Below are 24,923 nucleotides of genomic sequence, written 5' to 3'. Positions count from 1 at the left end.
TTTTAATAATATTTCTAATTAATATATGAATGATATTTTCCTTGTTGCACCTTACCCAGATTCGCTTCACATTAAGTACTACTATGGGAGCAATATTTTAGGGAGAAATACAATGTCTTGAGACATTGATCACACTGATTAATGAAGCGTCAGATAAGGAGGAAACTAACTTTGCATTTCGAAATGATAAGAAACTATAATTTTAGCAATGACAATATCCTTACCGTTCTGTTGAGTTTTATACGCGAAACGAAATGAATTCGCCAAGAACAGAGGAGAATCCAAATCTTTGTTTCTCCCAAAAATATTTCCATCGCCCTTTTCCCCTTTCATCTATTACAAATTACTTCACGTTCGAAAATAACTGCTTGCTCGCCTAGAAACGTATTCATATTTATCCATCATCGAAACTATTCGTTTTTGCTAACTCCTTCTAAGATTTATGTTTATGTGTGTAAAGGAAGCGGACATTTTAGAAATTAAGGCAAACGTCTCTCACTGTAGAAGGAAATCTCAGCGAAAATGGGATGTCGTTCGATAATAAACGAATGTTCAGTAGCGGCGTGTCTAGCGTCCTTTCAATCGCTCTTTCCCCTTTTTTTCTTTTTTATCTTACACTTTTTTTTACTTCATTCTGCTGTATATACTAATGGCAATGAAAAAATAGTTATCTACGTATCGCTTGTTCGATAGATATGTTTCCTTCGAAATTCATTGCTCGTTGCAAAAAAGAAGAAACGTACGCTCTACCCTTTGTTGATCCTTAATTAATAAGACAGAACGCCGATCGTATAAATCATAAGACGAAATCGATATCATGTATAATTAAATGGTTCGTTATCACATACGCATTAATTTCTCTTAACTCTCTATTAGATCGCGAAATTTGACATTAATGAGGACGTTGCTGTTGAATATTTTGTTAAGGTGTTGTGACAGAGCATTGACGTAACTTGTTCAGCGTTCGTTTCCTTAATCGAGGACCAAAAAAGATATGGTTCCGAAACCACGACTATTGTCCGTGAACGAAAGGAAAAGATTTGCAGGCGCGAATTTGTTGCTCGAGAATTACTCGAAATGAATGCTACCTCGTCTATCCACGTTCTATGTTTCATTACTTATAGTAACTTACGTTAGTTACGTAGTGTTATCGTTTAATCTTACGTCATTATGTTTACGATTATTAGCGATGATTGAAAACGAGATCGACCGTAATAATTTAATGACATTTTCACGTAAACAAATGCTGATCAATTAAGCTGTTCCATTCACTTCCATTCTCAATGAAAGATGACGTAACGCTATTTAAACGTTCATTACGCTGTTAAGCGTGAATTGTCTTTCTTTCTTGTTGCAGGAATTCACAACACCATACGCATCGTTATCGTTAGCCATCAATGAGAAAATCGGTAAAAATTTCGAACGATAGATTTTTCGCAATGTTCGTGTGCCTGGATTCATTCTGTACGCCCAGAAAATAGTAGTTATCGATCGGTATTACACGAATAAAATATTAAACAATTATTGTTGAAGGAGACCATATACTATGGATATGATATTTATTCGCTTGAATCGTACGGAGAGCTCAATGCGAATCATAATGGTGCAAATCAATCTATTATTTTACTATAATAACAAATTTATATTTCTTCAAGTCGTGAAATTGTATCGCAAGAGGGAACAAAGTTATAACTTCGTTAATTAGGATACTAAAGAAACGATACATTTAAGAGATGCTTGCATACTAAATGTAGATCTCCGAAATCTTGATTCACACCATTATGAATCTCACGACCGCCACATATAGATTACTTTTATAATTGAAATTTATTGAATACATTGGATTTTAAGCTGTTTAGAAATGTTATAATTAGACTGCTGATATTTATACAAATGCATACCTATATAGAGGGTGTGTAAAAAAACAGGATTTAAACAGAAATCTGTTTGTCCAGTAAAGGTTTCTAAAATTTAACGTTAATATACGATCTTTTTTACATATATGTATATATAAAGTACTTTTTGGTATTATCTATCTGAAATTATTATGTATAACTTCTTAATTTTGTATGGTAATAGTATTATTCCATTGAATTGATCGATATCGGAAGATTATTATTAATGCGTATTCTAATATTAAATCGGACTAAAATTTGTAAAAATTTGATGAATCTAATATTTCTTAGTTATTTATTAGGAAACGATCGTCTACGATAGTCTGGGCGTGTATAGAGAATCGAATCCTCGAATGTGAATTATCATTTATAATTATGCGCATGAAATAGAAAATGTAATATGATTCTAACAGCCTTTCTGGGATCGATACGATCGTTTTTTCTCGAGCAATTATTCCTAAATTCGACAATATTTTTAATCGCTCTTCGAGAGTCTCGTTCACTCCATCATTTCTTTAACAAACGAACGAGCAGCCTTAACGCCTATGGACTAAGCCTAAACATCGATTTATGTTTCGTAATATGAAGCACATAATTTATTAATATTCGTTTTCTGGTATGTTTCAGCATTCGCGGCCTCATTGTTCGGCTACGACACGTTCAATTTATGATCGAATTTCCTTCGAATCGCCTTTCCACGATCGATGAAAACCACGAATTTCTCTATAGTTATTTCATGGAACGGAATAATATATTACCGTGTTCCACGATCTCGTATAACGGGTGTCAGGTAGATGAACCGCGTTACATTCGTTTCTATCATGCCACGATTATTATGATACGACATTGAAACCGTTTTTGGTGAACCGCGAGGAGAATTTCGCTGGAGAACGATGCTCGAAATCATAGAAACGTGCGCCGCGAGAATCAACGAAACGGTGTCCGAATGAAACACCTAACAATGCTGATATGATTTAAGTACAGTACACAATTATCATATATGTATATCTGTACACAAATGTCCGCGAAATGAATTACTAATTTAAAAGACACGTGTATACGTAACACGTATGTATATGTATGTATATCGCGAACCTTTCCTCTCGCTTTGTTCCTTAAACTCTCTCATGGTATTTGTCGACCATAAAAATATTTTATGAAATATATCGCAGCTCGTAAAATTCACTAGCTTATTAGAACGTTCGCAAAGTATCCCGGGTGAGGTCGGCTCAGTAATCGTTTTCTTTTTTCGTTATTTTAAACTATTCAAATATTTACGAGACCGTAGATCTTTTCATTTTCGTTCTCGTTACTTGTTTTCTCGCCTTAATTACCGTTTTTCTTGTTCGAAACGTATCTCATCGAACACAAACAGTGTCGACAAGATATTTTAGCGATAATTTAGCAGGAACTCGATATCTGAAACTAACTGTTGTTCTCCGTTTACGCGGTATACATGTGTACGGCTATATAGTTTCGTGTGGCTTTAGAGGAGCAGATGGATGTTTAAAGAAACTATGCAAATTAATTCTAGGTATGATATCGTTATTATCTACATAATGGTTGAATGAAATAATTTCTAGTTCGTTCGCAAGTTAATCCTTGTTTCGAGAATTAGTCGCTTAATTAGATATGACATTTTCATCAGTTAAGAAGTTCTTTTTTCGAGATATCGACTCTCGTCACGCTGTCTCGTGCATACAAATACATATTCCTCTCCGTTTACCCAAATTCTTCCAAATCTTTTTACAGCTACTACTTAATAGTCGAAGATATGTGCAAATACATCATGCGGTGATAGATACTTATAGTGTGAAAGTTTATTCACTTAAACGTATTACTGGCAAGTGGACGGGCACCAGGTCCCGACTAAAAATATTTTCCGAGTATCTGCAGGGTGTCTGTTGACTGTAACAAGGCCGCTCCAAGCTACTTACTTGGCTCGCTTGATCGTTTCCAAATCGCTAAATTCTAAACATCACGCGCCATCAAATGCATGAAACTTATTTACTGCTCTTTTCCTTCGCGTTTCGTTCTTCTTTTACCCTCTTCTTGTCCCTTCCTCTTCGTCCCATCCTTTCATTTCGTGAAGTGATCAGTTGCAATGAAGTAATCAAGTGCTATAATTAATCTAAATTTTTATACAAAAAACTTTACGATATATGATTTCTTTTTTTTTTTTTTGTCCGCGACGGCACGTCGACCGATCGATCTATATTTTTATTTAAATGTTTCTTTTTCTAATAACGTTTAAACGGTTAACGTACTTGAAAGTCAGACTTGTATCTTGGCGATTTGAACACAATGAAGTCTCGAACGAAATTGCTTTTTTGGTCTCTTGTGGTAAACGGTGTTCCGAACAATCGAAAACTTTCAGTGATCGTTAGCCGTGAAGCAGCCTTCGGATGTTCCTGATGACAATTCGATCAGCCATCTACACAAATCTTCTCCGATCATTCCTTTGTCGAAGATTCTTCGAAGATTTCTACACGAACAAATAAGCTAGACTCCTCGACGACGAATGTATTCTGCTGTGTTCGTTCGAGGGAAGACTAGTTTCGTCATTGGTATAGTCTTCAACGAGTATAACCAAAAGGCAGATCCTCTTGAGATTCGCGCGTACGAGTCGATTTCGTCATGTTGAAACTCTACTCTTACCCTTATCAAACGACAAGTGGTGCAAAGACTCAGCTGAAACGTAATTCGCGTGCATCGGGTCTGTTTTCGCAATTCTCGACGCTTTTGCGAGCCAACGAACGATCACGGGATTAGCTATACTTGAAATACATTACACGATTACTCTAGTCAAAACATTCGTACACAGGATCGTTCGAAATAAGTGTGCTGTTGCTCTGAAACGATAGTAAAGTCCGCACGTGCTTAAGGAAATAATATCCTACAGTGAACCGAGAGAGTTTTGGACGACGATGAAAGGAAGGCAGCCGGTAATTAGGTCCCTTTTTGCTTTATCTTTTGCATCACTTTTTTACGCGAATTGAATGCCATTCGTTCTGGAACTTCTTCTTTCAAACACTCCGATTCGTCCAATCGATTTACGAAGAAAATGTTCACGGTTAGAAGGGATCGTAAGCCCAATTGATCACCTTCATTGTCATCACGTTATGCCCCTTTCGTAGTCAAGATTACAACATCTTCGGTTAATATCTTCCTTGTTGGTGTCGTCGACTTTTCTTCGATTCACATGTCGAGTTTCTGCTGCATGATCTTTTATTCGTGTTCGGAACAATTGGACCCGAGTCCACGAAGCAACAACAACGGTCAATCAATCGTAAAGAATGTACTATGTGTTTGTAGACGATTCTATCGCGTGTGCTTATCAAACGAAAGCAACGTAATCGTTCATGATATTCATGATGTTTCGCTCAATCGCCTTAGGGATACCGCTTGCACCAAGCTAAAGGCAAGACGTGCAACCTTCGTAGAAAGAAACAGCTCTTGGTACGTGCACACTAGTCGAAAATTGATTTTATCTAAAAAGTCAAGCTGACCGTACGCCAGTTTCCTTTTTTCTCGCCTTTTTCGATTTTTCTGCTTTTTCTTTTTTATTCTTGCTTAAACCAGACTATGTTCTCGAGAGTCGTAACGATGCGTGTAGAGAATGGATGAGCTAGTTCCTGGCGACGTCGATGACGATGGCGTGTTCGAGCACGATGGTGACGATGAATGGGCCTTCTTCGAGGCCGACAATACCTAGGTATTGTGTCCCTGTTTGCGGATTTTATTCTCCAGGGCGGAGGTTGGTCGGCCGACGAGATCTTCCAATTCATCAGGAGTCAGCACTGTGAAGTCTCTGTTTGTAAAAAAAAATATTCGGCAATGTTACTACTGTGTTTTATTTACTTATTATAAAGTCTTTTCTTTTCATTTCTCATAAACTTTAAACTTTATCATTTAATCCTTATTCGAATATCAAGGGTTAATTTCGAGACTGGAATTGGTTTCGAAAGTTAGTAACTCTGTGGGAAAGTTTCGTCGTTTATATCTGATTTCTATTATTTTCGCCTCAGGCACAGAGACGATAAATGCAGATGGCAATTATTAATTTGTTACTAAAAGTTTAACGATAAATACGTTATTAGGTAATGATACTACTTTACGAATATCAGATGGTAATATTATTGCGTGTGCCCTGCGATAGAAAATTTCTAAATCGGTTTTGGAAAGAATGACTTGATCTGATCCTTTTTGATTCTCATTTACTTCGATCGTTACAATATCTTCTGGATAAAAAATATTTAAAGAATGAAGATGTCGTAATTTCAATAAAAAAAAAAAGATTCTTATGCGAATGAAGTCACTGAATCACTAGAAAGATGGAATAAGATCACATACAATGATAGTCATCGTATCACAAGTTAACGAATAAGTTTTAAAACGAGTAAGTAAATAGGAATATAAGAAACAATAGAATTTTTCGACAAATCTAATATTAATAATTTTCATTGATTTATTACAAGATTTCCCTAATTAAAAAAAAAGAACTATCTCTTTATGATTTCAAACCGATTACATTACGTTTGACGCGACAACAATGTTAAAATATACCAAATGAATCAAATATTTACATTAAATTTTATACGGAATGAAATATTCAAATTTTTCTACATTTATTCATAAATTAAGCAACAGAGGAAAATTGTATCGATGTTTTCTTTCAATCGACTACACAATGCAAAAGGTAAACATTGAAAATTTCACGAGCGATTAAACAAGTCGTCTATGATACTCGTGTCGTCGTTTGTATTATTTCAGTCGCAAAATATGATCCGCACTGCGTCCGGACTCACCTGTGTTGAGCCAAAAGCATGTCTATGCTGGTAACACTTCTTTGATGTGTTCCATCCTTCTGACCAGCCTTTTGTTTCTTGATGCACAAAGCTCTGAGAGGCGCGAGGAACACACCAATCACCAGCAAACTGCATCCAACGACGATAAGGGCGGTGGAGTTTTGTGCAGCTTCTGCACCAGGTGCAAGTTGCACCAGACCGACCACCAACACCACTGCGCCCAACAGCAATGATCCAACTACCACGTGTAAAGAATTGACCTTCGAAAACATTGAAAAAGCCTCAATCAATAATAAGCTTCATAGTTTACACTTTACGTAGTTTATCAGATTATTCTATGAGTAGTATGAGTATATTAAAAACATGACACTGTGAAACAAGAATCTTTCTTTTTAAAGGTGAGGTTGACAATAACTAATAAATAATTAAATAAATAACTGATACACATGGAGATTGAAAAATTAATACGAATAATAGAATAATTATACGAGTTAATATTTGATGGAATTTAAATTGATTGAAATGTTGTAATTGGAATGAAACGAATGAAACTAATTAAATTAATAAAATGGAACATTGTCGTAGAAATTGGATCTGTACGTTCTGTAATAAAATTTGTATTATTTATAAATAGAAAATTTATGTTCTATACATATTACTATAATTCTTTTAGTTTAATGAAAATCAAGTAACCAATTTTCAATATTTTGAGAATTCTAGTTACTTCGAACACTAAATTCTTTTCCTTAATTATATTACGATACTGTTATCTCGTGAAATAATAATTTTTTTCCGTCTAGACGTTCTGTAATTTCTTCGATTTATTTTCACTTTCAGTGCTGCCTAGATATTTGTTTTCATCGTGATCTAAGCGAAATGTCATCGACTTTAAATTTCAAGTTTAGAGGTAATCTTCAAAATTTCTCAAAGAATAAAAATCTATACTTTCCATATATAAAAGAATTTTTTCCACATTTTATACGGTTCTTTGAAAGCGTACTCTGCTTGCTCTTCTCCTACAATGTTTCATTGTTTAAAAGATAGTTTATTTAATGTTGTGTCAGCTGCCGTTAGCAAGTTACTTCGCTAAATGCGAGCCTTAACTTTGAAGGTTCCTCTTTGTGAGGAATTTTCCTTTATATGTAGAGTTACGCGAAAGCAAACATTGTTCCCAGTACGCTGCGCAGGAGTGGATCGACTTAATTAGAAATAGAATTCTTGAAATATCCTGCAACTGAGAAGTTAAACGAAGAAGAAATGCCAGAACTTGAACGTACGACGTTATGTTTAAAAAACCTATTATTTATTAGATTGTGATGGAATAATTAAACGGATAGCTATAGTACCATTCTAGCATTCTCTTTATGAAAATCATAACAAGCAGAGAAAAAGCGTTAAAAGGGCGTAGAATTTAAAGGCGAGCGCATTTGCGCTATGTTTGGACGATGAAAAGAAAGATGGTTTCAAATAAGAGGTAGATGAAAGAACTTTGAGCATTTAGGAAATACACTCCAGTTGATATAATTATTTTCTTCTTTCAAGTGAAATTTATCGCACTTGTTTCCTTTTCTTTTTAATTATGTGCTAATCATTCTGCTTTCAAAATATCCGTATGAAATTTGTAAATATTACCTGAAAACATTTCAATGGTGATTTACAACAGTTGTAATTATTGGAAAGTTCGTTAATAAATCCGCAGAAAACTTAGATGGTTCGTTTAAGGCGTTTTCGTTTCATATTCAAGGATTTCTGAGATTACTTTCAAATTTTCAAGGCGGATGAACATCCAAGGGAAGCAATTTCTAGCACTGAAATAGTGAAAATTTGAACTTCGCATTTCCTCTCTCACTATCCATAGATAATATCGAGTTTCAAGGCTGAACCTTGAAGGTTTTAATGAATTTCTCAAATTGCATCATTTTGTTAACTAGCAGATTTAAACTTAGCTTACCGTCATGCGACGTTAACCAGCGAAACACCAAAAACTCTATAATTTTCCTTATATGGTGGGTAAAATTCAACTATTTATTCCAATCTATCCTTTTTAAAAATAAAAATTTGTTAATTTCATTTACTCTTACCTTATTCGTTATTCATGAAAATTTAACTGATTTTATTTTCTCCCGTCAACGTAGTTCTAGTCTTTTCTCTCAAAAAATAATTTTTAAAACCAAATTTAATAAATTCACAGCTCGTATACATTTATATTCGATCTTAACTGAAACTTCGCCTTTGATCCTGCTACAGCTGATCTTGCTTTTGATGTTGGATTTGTTTGGAAAATTGAAACAGGAAATAACGTATACTAAAAACGTTTCTTTCATATTTTTCTCAATGTTCTCCCAATAGGAAAGCAGCTTATGTCTGAAATAAAAGTTAATAGCCTACTGTTGAGACGTTTTCTTCTAATAGTAATCATAGTAATAAAATAATATAGACTATGATGTACTCAAACTCGGGAAAAAGAATAGACTAATCATAATCTTTCAAGTAGAAAATGTATACAGTTCCATTTATCACGAAATTGTATATTCCGATGTCGGAAAAATTATACCAATCTATATAAAAGTATTATCCTATTAGTCTGAGGGATTCAAACAAAATTACGACAAAATCATATTTGCAATTTTTTAGAATATTATAATTCATAGCAGTTCAAAAGTAAGTTTCTTTCAAACCTTCTAATCATCTAAGCCTAATATTCCCACTTTCGCTTCATTCCATTCACACAGTGTACACGAAAAAGAATCTCAAGACAGGAAACGTATAATTATTATCGTAAAAGTCCATTAATCATTTCACAACAACAACAACTTCCTTCGTCCAGAATAACGAAAATAACAAACACTGGGTCTACACGTCATAGGATCCACATCATAAAGCACCGTGTCGACGATAACAGCTCCATATCTCATCGCCCTATTATTATCCCGAAAGTTGTATTAACGACGACGACGAAGAAGAAGAAGAAGATGGTCGTTTAGATGTAAAAAAAGAACAGCTAAATTTAGTGTCGATTATCGGGGAAGGATGTTCATAAAAATTACCTGCGGAGGAGGTGCGCGGTAAGAGGCGGGAAAATAAATTCCAAACAGGACTCTATGTGCTTTATCGCGTAGTTACGGGCCGCTTCAACAGAACGCCCACGAGTTTTCAATGACGTCATTTTCCGCACGCCGCGCCGCGTCCAGGAAATATTCAATTTCTGTCCTGGTAATTCGCTATGCTACAACGGAGAAACGCGGCGCTTCCATTTTTCCATGGAAAAATTATGCAAAGGAAAAATCGTGATTAATTTGCAGCCGTTCGCATCCCCGAGTCGACCAGAGCCTTTCGTCGTTCCCTAATCGAATTATCGTCTTCTAGCTGTTGCTACAAAATCAACACCGTTTGACTGAATGAGAATTTTCACGGAGATTCTACATTTCCACCGAGCTACTTTTTCTCTTCGTTCTGCGTCCCGTAAAGTTTCATAACGAAATTAAGATGGAAAGAACTCGCGTTTGTAGGACGAAGTTTCAGGTATCCCGTGAAATATAGCGAAAACGGTGTTCCTGTGGAAACAGCCAGAGAATTTGTTGATCGATATATTATAAAATGAGACTACTTGACTAATTTAAGGGATTCAGAGAGCTATCTCTAAACGTGGTCGTTCTATGATCCCTGCGGGTGTTTGGAAAATTTACACGGGTACGATCTGTAAAAATTTTTTAATCGGAATTGTAGTTTGACAGCGTGCTTGTATCGCGGTTCAGAAAAAAATTGGCGAGCTTTCTCTGTGGTTTATAGATACGGCGATATTTGTTTGACAAATAAAATTTTGCGCGATTTAAATGTAAACGTTAACAAATTTTAGAAAGAAAATGTTCACAATATAAATTCCAAAATAGAAGATCAAAGTTAGAAAAATGTCAAGTGTTATGAATCATAAAATTTGCGATTGTTTAAATCAATGAATAATTATCGTAGAATGTACACGAAACTATTAGGTTGTCCGAGAAGTTTCTTTCATTTTATGAGGAAATAATACGTACAACGTTTCTTGTTTTATTTTATTCTGCCAAATTACATACGATCCATTTTGTTCTGTTGAGATAAATTTCACAGATTTGGTTTCACATTTGTATGAAGGTGCACTCTTGTAAAAAACGCGTTTGCGAAAGTAAGACACTTTTCCGACAACCTAATAAATTCAATAAGATACGAACAAGAAGAAGGAGAAAACAGAAGCAAAAGTGAAACGATATTTTCTCTTACGTATGCACGTTATTATTGCTCAATTTAAATAAGCTAGTATTAGAGAGGAAATTTGAGAATAAAATAAGGGTCATAAGGCTGAAATAAAAATTTCATCCATATACATGGCTAATCCATAGATTGCGTTTGCACTAACTCATTATTTCAACCTTCACCTTTCGGAGTCTGGTAAGAAATAGCGGATGTTGTGAGCGAATATTATATTATGTTAGATTCTTTTTGCTTTCTTTCTACAAGTAATATCGATCGTTGTTTTTATCATTATTGAGTAATAGGTGTCGAATGTTTCAGTCTTCGAAGTCGAAGGCAGTACTTTCTTACTATCGCATTTTCCAAGGATATGTCAGTGAATCGTAGTTCTCTAATTGACATATTAAATTCCAACTTTCTTATACAATGCAACTAAACACATGATACAACAAATTGTATGCAAAAAGTGATATATATCGTGCGATATAATACGTACATAATTTGATACTAATTGGAATCTCTATATTTGTTTAAATTGCATGGATCTTTGGATTCAAGTATTTTTTAAATACATTCATTAAATGCGCCGAGTTATTTCAAAATGAATGCAGTTGAAATGCATTTGGAATGTTCTAAAGAGAAGAAATGTAAAGAGGTGCTCGAAAAAATATCTGTACGTATCACGTGCAATGAATTTGATGTATATCCTCTGTCTGCGTAAACTAACCGATTTTGTCTATCGTAGAACACTATACAAGAATTTCTATTCTTTTTCGTTAATTAAATAAATATCCGAACTAGTAATTATTCTAATTTTATATGATAATTTACTCAATTTGTTAAAAAGTCATTTTTCTTCGTTAATACTTATCCCATATATTAAATAATCTACATATCAAACAAATTAATCGTTTATCCTTTTCATTTTGTCTCTCCTTAATATATCTCGAATTATTGAAAGTTCAAGTTCCTCAAGCTTAACACCAAAAACACTAATTTCACATCCTGACGTTTCGTGTTTGCAGGCAGTTTGTCTTAATTTCACGCTGTACTAGATTTATTTCTAAATACAGGAAAAATTCTACTACGCATTCTTGCATTTCTCAATTTTTATTGACGATTCCTCTCTCGACCCAGATTCTCACGAGCAATAAAAAATGTTAATCCCACCGAATACGTGGATTCCTCTGAACGGCCGAAAGTTTCGCGTTCACAGGTAATTTGCCTTTGAAATCTCAAGTAGAAATCATTTGAAATTCATAAGCGAAGCTCGTAGCCTCCTTTCTTCTTTCTTTTCTCCGTGTCGGAGGATTTTCTTCTCGTACGCGTGCCGCCGCTCGGTTCACGCGTTTACACGAGGATCACGTCCGCCGCGTTTTTAACCGGACTTGCCCCGGAAATTCTATTTATAAAGAGCGACGATGGAATCTGATAAAGAATACGGCACAATTTTCCCTGACGTCGGTTTTTTCCGAACGTAGAGTACACCGCGTTTCGCAGCTATGAAATTATTCCGAAGTTGTTCAGTTTCGTGTGCCGCAACTGAATTTAAATGAAGAATTTTAAAGTAATGTAAAATTATTGGAAAATGGTGTGCGATGTTTCGTTACATTTACTTCTAATCAGATTGCGCGACTGATTGCTTCTAATCAAAAGTTTTAGAACTGCTTTTATCATTACGGATGCATTTATATATTTGAAATAATCATTTGCGGAGAGGACGAGAGTTATAGAAATGCCTGCACTCAACTTAATTATCAACACGATCGATATTTGTTGCAGGAAAAATATAATGGAATCTTCTTGACAAAGGTTTATGCTATATTATATAAGTAAGCGTAAGTGTAAGTAAAATTTTGATTATAAATATGGAAGAAACTTTAAAAACTTTTTAAATTTTACAATTATTTAATTTTGCAAATATATTGTACAGCTATTATAAAATTAATAATTGAGAATGTATCAATGTCCCTGTGTGCTACTTGTTAGCAATGATTTTCAGATCGAATTATTAATTCATATTAACATTCAAGCGATATCTTCGGATAATAAGTGACTCCCATAATTTGGATTAGTTTACTTAATTTTATTTTACAACTTTCCTTGCTTAAACTGTGAATTATGAAGTAATTTCCAAAAAGTATATTTGTACTATTCGTTCGATGAAATGTACGAACACAACATTTGAGAATCTAAACGTTTAACAGAAACACCCACGTGTTAAATTACACGAATCATTCGATTCTCGTGTATCATACACGGTCTGCCCAAAAATAATCGAATTTCTTAGGATTAGAAAAAACCAATGGCGACGACAATAACGAAACTTTTGTTACGTAGAAATACATCCTTTATTATCATCATGTTAAATTCTTATGGCGATTAATGTCATTTAAAGCTTAGAGTTATAACAGAATTAGCTGAAGAATTTATTATAGCAATCAACGTCAGGGTAGAGTTCGTTGACGCGTCGAAAAATCTGGTTCTGTTACGTGATAATGCGGCTGTAATTACTTTTCTTGAAAACAAACAAATTAAGATATCACACCACGCATCCTGTTCATCAAATGCAGCAATGCAACTACTTTTTCTTCTCACGGCTTTAAATAACAACGAAAAGGAGCCGTTACGATACGAAAAGACGCGCAACGTCTTAGTAGTAGTCGAATAAAATAAAAGATTTTCCTCGAAACGATTTCTCTGCCTTCTTATTTTTAAACAGTTTCGTTATTTTTTGGATAGACCGTGTGTATACATATATTTTTCGCAACATGTTATTCGTTCATAAAAGTGACACTATTCGTGTATAATCTTCGTTTGACGTATTTATTCATTTAGAATAATCCGAAGCACGTTTATTTGCTTTTACCGCTAATATATCTATATACATAAGGCGCTTAACTTTTCTCAAAAAAGTAAAAGAGGAAATGATATTACGTCAGTACGTAACATCTCAGAGCGACGACGTTGAAAAAGTACAGAACATTTGGATAGGGAGATAAAACGTTGCGTCAGCAACGGTAGGAGTATTAGAGATCGTTTCTTGAACACGTTCGACCATCGTAAGAGCACTTGACTAGATTGAAAAGTTTTTGCCGACAGTGGTAGAATGCGAGTGTTGGAAAATCAAGTTTGACAGAGAAGCGAATAAAGTTAATTAGCAATAATATTTTAAACGTTCCGAGGAAAATCGTGTACAACGCCTCCGCGATCTCAGAACTCATTAATTTTGTGCCTTGTCTCTATTCGTAATCTTATATTTGATCAGAAACGACCTTTGACCGCATTCTTCATTTTTCTACGAATTTTAAAAATTTCACTGTGTTTTTTTTTATATAAAAATTACGCGAATAATTATCATAGAATATTTTTATGAATACGTTGTCTGCGTCATACGCAACATTTGGAAAATTACATTCCAACACTTGCAATGAGATATAATTATTCATTGTATGGATAGAATTCGAAAATAGTCCGCAAATGTATATAAAAGTTACAAGATATTTATTCGAAACGTACATCTCGAGGATATCGAACGTTATGAGATTAGGCTTACGATATTATACCAATATTACGTAGGTATTATTGATCGTTCACAAAAATGTTTATTGTACACTTAATTACCCGCATTTTGATAGTCTCATTTTAAAATACATTCTTTTATACAATAGCTAGCAAATAACATTAAAATCAGAGAATCGACGAAGAATTACGTTCTTTTCCTGTTGTCTTCTAATATAACTAGTGATAACAATGGGTGCATTAAAATATATCATGGGGGGGGGGTGGTCTATTAATAATGAATAATTAACTGCGTAAATAGTTTTGTGACTTCTACGAAATGCATATGAAATTAGTAATTATAATACACGTATCTCGTTACAATATTAATGGAATCTTGAAATGTTTTCCATAACATAAACAACACGTATATTTATAAAAGGTTTCTGGAAGTGTTCAATTACCTTCGTGAGTCACTACGTACTACTTATGTATATGCGTGTTTTCATCAATACCAAGAACGCTACGTAGTTCGTTTAAAATTCGTCGTAATTCGAAACCGTACCGTAGTTCGTCGTAAATCGATTAAAAAATTATAAATAACCTGAATTGGAGCAACCGATGCGTGTGAAGCATTTTGTGGAAATTCATCGCGTCTTTCATCGATATCAATTTCACGTACGTAAATTGCGTTTACACTTGAAAATAGCCAAGAGCGAAGCAAAGGAATATAACAATGATTGTATGTATACGAAGAACTATGTACATACATATGTACTAAGGTAAGACTTCTCGGAGTTAATTAAGATTGTAATTGAGGTCTGTTGATTTTGAGGTCGGTACGATGTTCTTCGAAATTTTGCTTGTGATCTTTACTACGTAGTAAACACCATTTACGGTTGTCCATCGATTGAGTTTTAACTACGAAACTTTCTAATTTCTATATTTAACTAACGTGATCGATATCTTTTGCTTTCAGAGACTTCGTTTCCGCCTTCTTTTAGCGAACTGTCACAAAAATTACCTTTTCCTCTTTATGTACTAAGTTTTATATGCAATAGCTTCGTAAATATCTCTTCTTTTCAAAGAGTCACTGACTTTTTCGTTTTTCGCTAATCAGGTGTAAAATAATCTCCTTAAACTTTGTGTTCGTTTTCGCCAATTAGTCATTTTTCTGAAGAAAATTCCGACGGTTCGTTTAAAAGATTAAAAGTAATCGATCTTTGTCAATTAAATGCAGCAGGTACTAAATTAACCTTTTGCAATTGAGGAGATTATGAATTATGTTTAGACGCTTGATAAATGTCACTTCGGAACATTATTAACTTTCTTCGTCTAATTTTTAGCTGTCAATGATCAAGAGCTTTTTCATTTTCCCTTTTCAGATAAGTAGAATGACCGAAATCGTGTCAGCCGAGAGAACACTCTTTCCCAAAGGAGTTCTACATAATGGCAATGGTAACTCATGTAATTTAGATTATTTTTACCCGAAGAAAGTGACAAAGTGATAAATGTTCTTCAAGCACTAATAAATATACATGCAAAGAATCGATACAACAAAATTTTATAATTTCTTTGAAAAAAAATTTCCAAAAGTACAATGGGTACAAAAGTATTTACGCATAGTCTTAATCTTCGATAAAGTATTTTCTTACCAGTTCTCATGTATAATTTCATTTCCATAGTATCAAATTTTTGTGGTTATATAAAAATGCTATTAAACAGTACGGAATTTAATGTACAAATACTTGTACATACTTAAATAACACGTAAACGCTATAACAAATGAAGAGCACACAAGAAGAACACGACAAGTTCGTTTTTGTCAATTGCGTGAATTCGATCAATTTGTTCGTTTTATAAATATAACTTTCTTAAAAATAGGTGATCTGTTAAATTTTGCGAACAATTGAGTAACGAATTATTATTGAAGTGTCCAATAGGTTGCAAAAATATATGCGTGATATCAGAAGCAAATAAAAGGACAATTTAAAAGTACGATTATTGAATTTAAAAATTGCTTGTCATATTTTTTGTCTATGATCTACGAACACAATACAAATACTTTTGGTAGCCACTGTATCTAAAAGCATGGTATTCTAAGCCACGATACTACGTGAACACGTTTATTTTTATTAAAAAAAATATCTAATATTTATGGTTTATCGATATAATAATTCTTACCTTGCCACAAAAGTAATATTCCGGAGGTTCTTTGTCAACTAGCGCTAGCACTGCTTCATTCTCGGCCAAAGGACTTCCAGGTTGACTGTTCCCTATCCTGGATCCTTTTTCCTGATAGTAAGTTTTGTGGAAGACCTTCACCGAGGGCACTGGCAACGCCGTGATCATCTTTGAAAGGACACCATAAATAAAATATTCATTATTCCTGTAATACCTGGATATTTAATTAAAAATCCGATAAACCGGATATCGATTCTTCTTTTAAAAACAATACGCTGACACGGTAAAAAAGAAAATACAAATGCACATCGTACTAAGCAGAGGCAATCAATCAATAATGAACAATTTTGCAATTTAAATTTCTGTCGATGGGAAAGGTGGGCGTGGCGAAAACTCTGAACTAACTGATTGATAATTTGAAAATAAACTTTATCGAACATCACTCTGTAGCGGTAGCTTTCTTTGCTATTTTAATCAAATTTGTCTGTAGATATTTAAGTATTTGTACGCTTGTTTTCGTATACGTAGGATGTAATTTAGTTAGTAAATGACGAATGACAAGATTTTGTAAAATACTATGACGATTGAGGATTTTTATGCAAATTTATATTTTTATGATCGCAACTGAAGAGATTCGTGTTATCTGTTGAAGATTATGACGAATGCTCTACTTCAGAAATTTCATGTATTATTGTATATTATATGTATACTGTACACTTTTGCACCTTTAAATTTTCCATAAGCGTATAAAAACCCACATTTAAAAAATGACACGATAAAATCTAGTTTTAGAAGTTGATGTGTAATCTTTTCCGATTTTTAAGCTATGAATCAGATAGAGAAGATTCTTTTGAACTCATAAAGAGATTATCATGACTAATTCTAGCAATAATATTTAATCAATGAATCGCGTATCTAATTTTAATATATTATTGGTATATTTTTTAAGTTTTTATTATCGAGGACAAGGTACACATTCATTTTAATTATTTACCATTAATTTATGCGTTTTGTTAACATTTTGACATTATGACTACGAATTGACGATAGTGTTCGCATACTATATAACTATAATTTGCCTAAGTTTGTCCAAAATAGTTTACTATATAGTTTAGACTAGCATTACTTCAAACTATGCAGAGCGAAGTAAGCTATAGTAAGATACAAATAAAAATGCATGCATGATTTCTTTCTTCATGCTATGATTTAGTTAAGTATACTTAAATTTGAAACTTGTCGTATATTCTCATTAAAATTTAAATTTAAACCGTTGTACATAATTTCAGCTCTTTGCTTCGAATCATTTTCCAGATATATTTATTTTTGTATAAATTTGAATAATAAATGCAGCAGTGAGTAGATCGTTTGCTTTGAAGTCATTGAAAGTTGAGAAGTAGGATATGAAGATATATCGTTTTACTAACAAGAAGAAATTATACATATAAAAGTATAGCAAATTTTAAAGAATTTTCGCGTTTAAGTATTCTTAATATAAAGACCAGAGTTGCGTTTTAAAAGTAACGTTTGGTATATAGATAAGTATTATGCATACATTGAGTTAATTGCGTTTAATCTAAACCATTCTAAAATTTTCTATTAAATCATTATTCTAAAAAGAAACATCTTTATACACAAAAGAAGGAAAAATATGTTGTAAATTTATTGTCACTTACATTTCACCGTAACGTGTAAAACATGTAACTGTCATCTTATAATAAAAAAGAAAAGAGAACTCTTATAATATGCATCTTATAATGAAAGTTGTAAACTTTGAACTGATCTTACAACTATAAATCGCAAAATATCAAGATGAATCAGTAAATGAAGTCTTCAACTTTAGCCTTTAAAAGTCACAAACATAAAACCCACACGCATAACGTATTACTACATATTGCTGCACTATGTTTATCTAGTAAAAACATATGACAGAATATAAATACGCACAAAGACAATTCAGTTGCTTAAAGCATTTTCATAAAAATATCCATTTTTGTTAAAAATATCTTAATTCGAATATACGATATCACTGTTTTATACACAAACCAATATACGGTAGTTGTTAGAGTGCTGAAGTTTTTAACTGCAGTGTGGTTTTGTTATATCGTTGAGATTATAAGCTTCTCTTTAAATTTGTATACTTTTATATAAGTGTAACTATACGTAGCTTCCATATATGACAGTATGTACAAAGTTGACTAGACTAAGTTTCTGGCATAAAGCATTTAATACTTTTCTATAGAAAACAGCCAACCTCAGCGATGAATGTATTAAAAAAACGAATATATGGCTGTAGTTAGGATGGAATTAAGATAGCCTTCTCTTGAATAAACGAGGATATCTTGGCAATCTTAATCTTTTATACGTGTAATTTCTCATTCTAATTCTATACAAAAAATATCCACGAAAACATAACAAATCTCTTTTTGGCTTGGAACTAAAGCAAGATCGAGACAGAAAAAACTCGTTAATCATCCCTTAACTAGAAATCTGATAATGATAAAATTATAAGTTAATAAAGATAGATCGATTTCAATTCTTTTAAGTATAAATATAATATGAACCATTTCCGACAGAAACGAAACAAATTGGAAATCCAAGTAACGAGTTAACATGTCCTCCATCCTGTGGTTAACAGAGCAAACATGCCAAATATACTTTCGCAACATCCGATACGTGAAAAAAGGATCAAGTGTACGTGGCGTGAAATTGCGTATCGACTTCGTAGCGGTGTCTCGTCCCTCGAGTTATCGTCCCGAGCTGGTGTCCTCGCAGAAACTTTCCCCGGCCTTATTCCACGTTGCTCGAACACACAATATCTAGCAGCACTACCAGCTGTCGTATATGATGCGGCTGAATCCGGGAAAACAAGGGAAACCTCCGAGAGTCCGCCATGGCTTGTCGATAAAACGGCATAATAACGTGACCCTCCCCTTTTCGTTGTTCGATCTCAAAGATAGGTTGCAGCCTGTCCTTGGCTTTAATTCCCCGATCGCCGCGAACATCCCTTTTTCTAGCACGTTTACACGACAAAGGAGCCGACCGTGCTGTATTTCCACGGTACAGCGACGAGCCTATTGTTCGCTCAACATGTGGCAATCTCTTGTCCATCCACTCTATGTATCACGGAAACTCAAGATCTCAGACTTTGTATTCTTCTTGCTCTTGTAACTTCTTTTTTCTGTGTCTTTCCGCTGCGATCAATGACAAGGCGGTGGTGTCTTGAAGCCTGTGTCTCCAGCGAAACTAATGATCGCGTCCTTGGCACACCTTTCGAAATCTTCCTGTGCAAGCCGAAGCTTAGTTTCTTTTTATCATGCATTTGCTGCTGATTGACGCAGGGAAATTGGATTTGTTCGAGTTTCACTGGATTTTGTAACACGGTGACTTGGTTTTATGGCGTTGGACGAAGTGCACTGTTCTTTTCGGGCAAGCTGAAGTTGTATTACTTTTGGCATAGTTTCTATTTATTTATTTAGTTTTCTTTTTGTTCAATTTGGAACATTTAAGTATAGTTTTGTAACCAACGTTTGTCGGTATAATATAAAACTTATTCCAAGAGGTAAAGGACATTGCTTGGTGATCATTTTGAAGATTGAAACGTTGCATGATTTCTATAGAATGTTTCTTAAAAGATTGATGCAAATATTTTGAGTTAGATATTATAGAATATACTTTTTTCAATGTGAAGTTACATATTACAATATTATTTCTTTTTAATGTTAAGATATAAGCAAAAGCAAAATTGGTACGATGTAATTTTAGAAATTTGTTTTATTTGTCAAATTTGAAATAGCTTCATGTAGTTTATGCAACATTATTTTTGTAAAACACCCGTAACTTTGGCCCCATAATATTTATCAAAGTGCATACGTCTGATAAAAAATAGTAGTGACCTTTCACATCGATTAACGGCGGTAATATAGTCAAGTCCCTGGTAGGGATAGTAGTAGCCGTATTTACAATGCGCCATATGATAATTGCTACTTAAATCTCTTTACATTTAATCAAAATATTCAATATTTCGACATCCACGATATCTTTTTCAATTCTCTCATATCGCAGAGGAAATCTACGTTTGCCTTAAATGAGAAATATTTCTTATCGATACAAATACCAATTCTTTTGTTTTAAAGTCTTTAAAATATCCTTTCTTCGTTCTCAGACAATGTCTTCAAGGTCATACATTTGCCACGTCATGTGCCAAAAACAGCAGAGAGTTCCAAAAGCAATTCGTAATTAATCTATCAATTTTAAGACAATACGAATAGTTTTGATTGTTTTCGAAATTTTAAGGAAATTACGTGGCATTTACGTGGAAAAGATTCTCGTAATTTCGTCTTCAATAATGTTCAATGATCTTCGAAATCTCGATTTAAAAATGTCCCCTTACTTCCCGCAAGGAAATACAGCATGTTCCATTAAACAAAAATATCAGAGTAACCTTTGATATTTTAGTCTCAGCATAAAACCACGTAATTTTTGTTCTGTAATCTTTCTCGTGATAGTCAATGAACAGTCTACTAATAATATTAAATCGTCAAGATCATAATGCAACATAACGACATATGAACACGATACGCGAGAGTTCGGAAAACAAGTGATACGAATGGAAAAATCTCTGATTTAACTAGACTTTAATAAAAAGTATACGTTTGTTTTCAGATGTACAAAAAAATCTCATTCCTATGGATACAAGACTCACGAAGAAGACTCGAAAAATTTATAGCAAAATTCTCGAGATAAGCATGAATCTTATATATCCTTCCTTATACTTATCTTATTCTTGTAAAAATGCACTTGTACCATTTCTCTCAGCGAGTCTCTTGATTATCTTTTTCTTCGTGTTCAATCCGCTTCACTTGATCATGCAGGAAAACGCGATTCCTTAATTCAATAGCGTCTCGTGTATATGTAATGAACAGCAACAACAACAATGTTGTAGTATTAATATACGATGGTTCGCGATGGTTGTAGCAGTAGCAATGATATTGATGGTGGTGGTGGTGGTGGTGGTGGTGGTGGAAATGCTGGTGCCGGTGGCCTAGATACGTTCTTGGGGCCGACGGCCGTTGCACCTCGGTTATCGAACAGCAGAGCTTGCACCGGGTGCAGCTGCACGGCTAGAAAACTATTGCAGTCCCGTTTTTGGCGTCCTCCTTGATTTCCTTTTGGAATCGACCGGTTGCGTTGAAATTAGCACGCTCAAGAGAGCGTTTCGACTTGTAAACACTGACTTGCCATCTTTACCGATGATTTAACCGATCCATTTTTGTGTCTGAATCGATGTCAGTATGCTTGGAACCTCTATTTTTAAGGTCATCCTTAAAGAGATTTGTTCGACTGTAATTCTTCATTTTTGAACACACACATACACACATATATATATTTTTGAGTTCTAGAGAATCGACTTTTTTGTACGGTAAGAGGATTTTGATACGTTTGAGTGAAAAATTAAAATAGAATAGTCTGAAAGTGGAAATATATAACTCGGTTCGTACTCGGTTATTTGATCTGGGGACAATTTCGAAGTTACAGCGATTTAACGATATCTTTTTTAATTCCCTTTTTTATTTCAATGGAATCATTTCGTGTAATAAACGAGTTTTCGCACTTTTTGATCTAGTATTAAGATCGAATAGCTCGAGGGATTAATAATTCGATTAAAAGTTGCAGTGACTTGGTAATATATTTTCTTTTTTTCTTCTAATATTTCGGGAATCTTCTCGTATGGTAAATAGTTTATAATATTCTATATTTGAAGACTAAGAGCAAATAACGGTCTAGAAGAAAAGGGCAACATACACGATTCTTCCCAGAAAATTGTTTCGCACATTATATGGTTCTTGGTACTTTTTATTAGAACTTTAATTATATTTTATTTTATTATTTAATATTGTTAAATTTTTAGAAAATCTTCTGGTGGTTCAGAATTGTTTTGCTTAGAAAGAAAGACCAAATGATCTAACGAGAAGTATATATACTTTGATCTTATAGAAGCATAACTTTATTTTATGATAATTTAAAACAGCGAACGTACAATATTTGTTCGATGCTCTACAATTTTGACATTGAAAAATAGCATGATAATATCTCTTACAATATAAAAATGTATCCCACAAATGAAACCACGCAGACAATGTTTCTACAATCTAAACCACAAAAGACGTAACGCAATACATACCTATCGTACCATCTTTCGAAATTGTCTAAGTCATACGTCGTACAATTTCCTTGTTTTTGATAACGAACGATACCTATGTTTAACAAGAACACAATAAACTCCACTGCAATTACTAAGTATCCCATTCTCACAAATATTTACGCTTTTGTTTGAACAGAAAACATAGAAAATTGTGCATTCCTAGGCAATGATAACAAATTTTCGAAAATGTAGTTTATGTTCGCGATAGGCCGGCTGGCGGGAACGACCCGCAGTATTTCATCGTTAATCTTATAAAAGAATAATTCTGAGCGTGCTAATGATAAACACAATTTCGCGTGTCCACGGTTACGTTCACGAAGGACGGGAGATGAACGACACGCGATCCAATCTGCACGTGTTGTGTTACCATGCGTTGCACAGCCCGGCTATTCAACGTGCACGAATTTCATCCAGGGCTTGGACAGATAGAAACAAATCACAGAACCGAGTAGTTCAACAATTCCCGTTCTGTTTACTCATACGTTTCGATGAAAAGCTGTTGCCGCTATGCTCGTGGATTTCCAATTATTGAATTTGTTCTCATTGTTCCAGCTTCGTTTGAATTAGAACGTAAAGAAAGCTTCAGCTGTTGTTGCTGAATAACCTACATAATCAACGTTTTACTTTCTCTTACTTTGGGTTTATAAGTTATGAAATAAGAATTTTAATTGAAGCTTTTAAAAGGAAGGTTTTCGTAGTATTTAATAAAAACGAAATTTTTGATAGAGAAGGCGTACGTATGACTTTTTATGATTTGTTAAGTTTTATAGATTGAAATTATTTACGCGTGTTGCAGTTTTATTGTTAAAGCTGTTTCGATAGAAACCTACTTCTTCGAATGATTTTCTAATGAGAATGAAAATTGAGAATAATTTATTTTTTATTTAAGTACAGTGCAAAAGAAAAGATTATTTTCCAAGAATAAGACTGCTTAATATTGCAAATGAAACAGAATTATCTAGTCCAGCGCATCTAATAAAAATTTCTAACAATAATGTCGTACTTCGTTCATGAAATTCACTGGTTTCTTCATGAAACATGTATATTCGGCTGAAAGTTTAATAATTACATTTATTATATTAGAAATCATATTCACGATAAATAAAAACTTAGCACGAAATTATCTAACTACTCCATCGAAACTTTCTATTGCCATGCTGAAAACTTCTGCATAAAGAAACACAATACCCGTGATTGCAAGTCGTGCTTCAACATACGAGTGTTAAAAAGAGGTCTGAGATTTTAAAGGTTTAAAGGGGTTCTTAACAGACTAAATAAAAGAACGTTTAATCGATGCACTGTACTTTTCGTATAAAACATAATTTGGTACATTTCATGTTAAGGATACTTCATCGTTTATAACTTAAAATGTAACTTAAAAGATGCACTTTCGTATGTCCATGTTTTTACTTAATTTAATTTTATTTCTTTGTTACTGTATTTTTCTCTCAATATACTATTATAACAATACCAAATATTATACCAAATAAATAAATTTTAGATTGAAATACAATTCTTTTTCCTCACAAGTAAACAGAGTTTTAGTTATTACAGACTAATAAGTTTACTCTACTCATCCACGATACATAGTCGAATTAGAAAAATTAATTACAAATACGAGTTTCATATTCGAACGAAAAGAAATCAGACCAAAGAAAGGATAAAGTCTTTCACCTCAACGCAACTATTTGTTACGACACGTTTCTCTAGATTTCTCTAATTAACGTATTTGCACACCTTTCTATTCTGCATTTGATATGTTACCAAGAATCGTAATTAAATTGCTAAGTCACATCTTACCAAAAAATGTTTACTACAGTTAGTTATTTTCTAATTCTCTCAATGACCACTGTAAGCCTTTACAATTTTAAACCCATATCAAACCCAACACTCCGTATAAAAATTCCAAGAAGATAAATAAATAAAATAAGAAAATAATGATATTATTCAAAATGAAGAAAAAAGAAGAGAAAAACGTATCATGGCACGATACATTTTCAATACAGAACGACCAAGCATACCTTCTCAACACCGCAGCACCGATATTTCTCGTTCGACGATATATAACAATTAAAAAGGAGGCTACGGAAGAAACTGTAAGAGAGC

General features: G+C 33.7%; 1 protein-coding gene across 1 annotated transcript in view; it reads right to left on the bottom strand.

Moving 5' to 3' along the window:
* Positions 1–610: 610 nt before the first annotated feature.
* LOC122569110 overlaps positions 611–24,923 on the bottom strand; it is a 29,963-nt gene continuing 5,650 nt past the window's right edge. Inside the window, exons 2-4 of the mRNA XM_043729643.1 lie at positions 16,616–16,783; positions 6,704–6,963; positions 611–5,706 (exon numbers count right to left, since the gene is read on the bottom strand). Of these exons, the coding sequence (XP_043585578.1) occupies positions 5,607–5,706; positions 6,704–6,963; positions 16,616–16,783 (528 nt within the window). The 3' untranslated portion in view covers positions 611–5,606. The remainder of the gene's footprint in view (positions 5,707–6,703; positions 6,964–16,615; positions 16,784–24,923) is intronic.

Source organism: Bombus pyrosoma, linkage group LG7 (assembly GCF_014825855.1).
Source record: "Bombus pyrosoma isolate SC7728 linkage group LG7, ASM1482585v1, whole genome shotgun sequence".
In the NCBI taxonomy this organism is placed as follows: Eukaryota; Metazoa; Arthropoda; class Insecta; order Hymenoptera; family Apidae; genus Bombus; species Bombus pyrosoma.
This window is presented reverse-complemented; position numbering and strand designations above follow the sequence as displayed.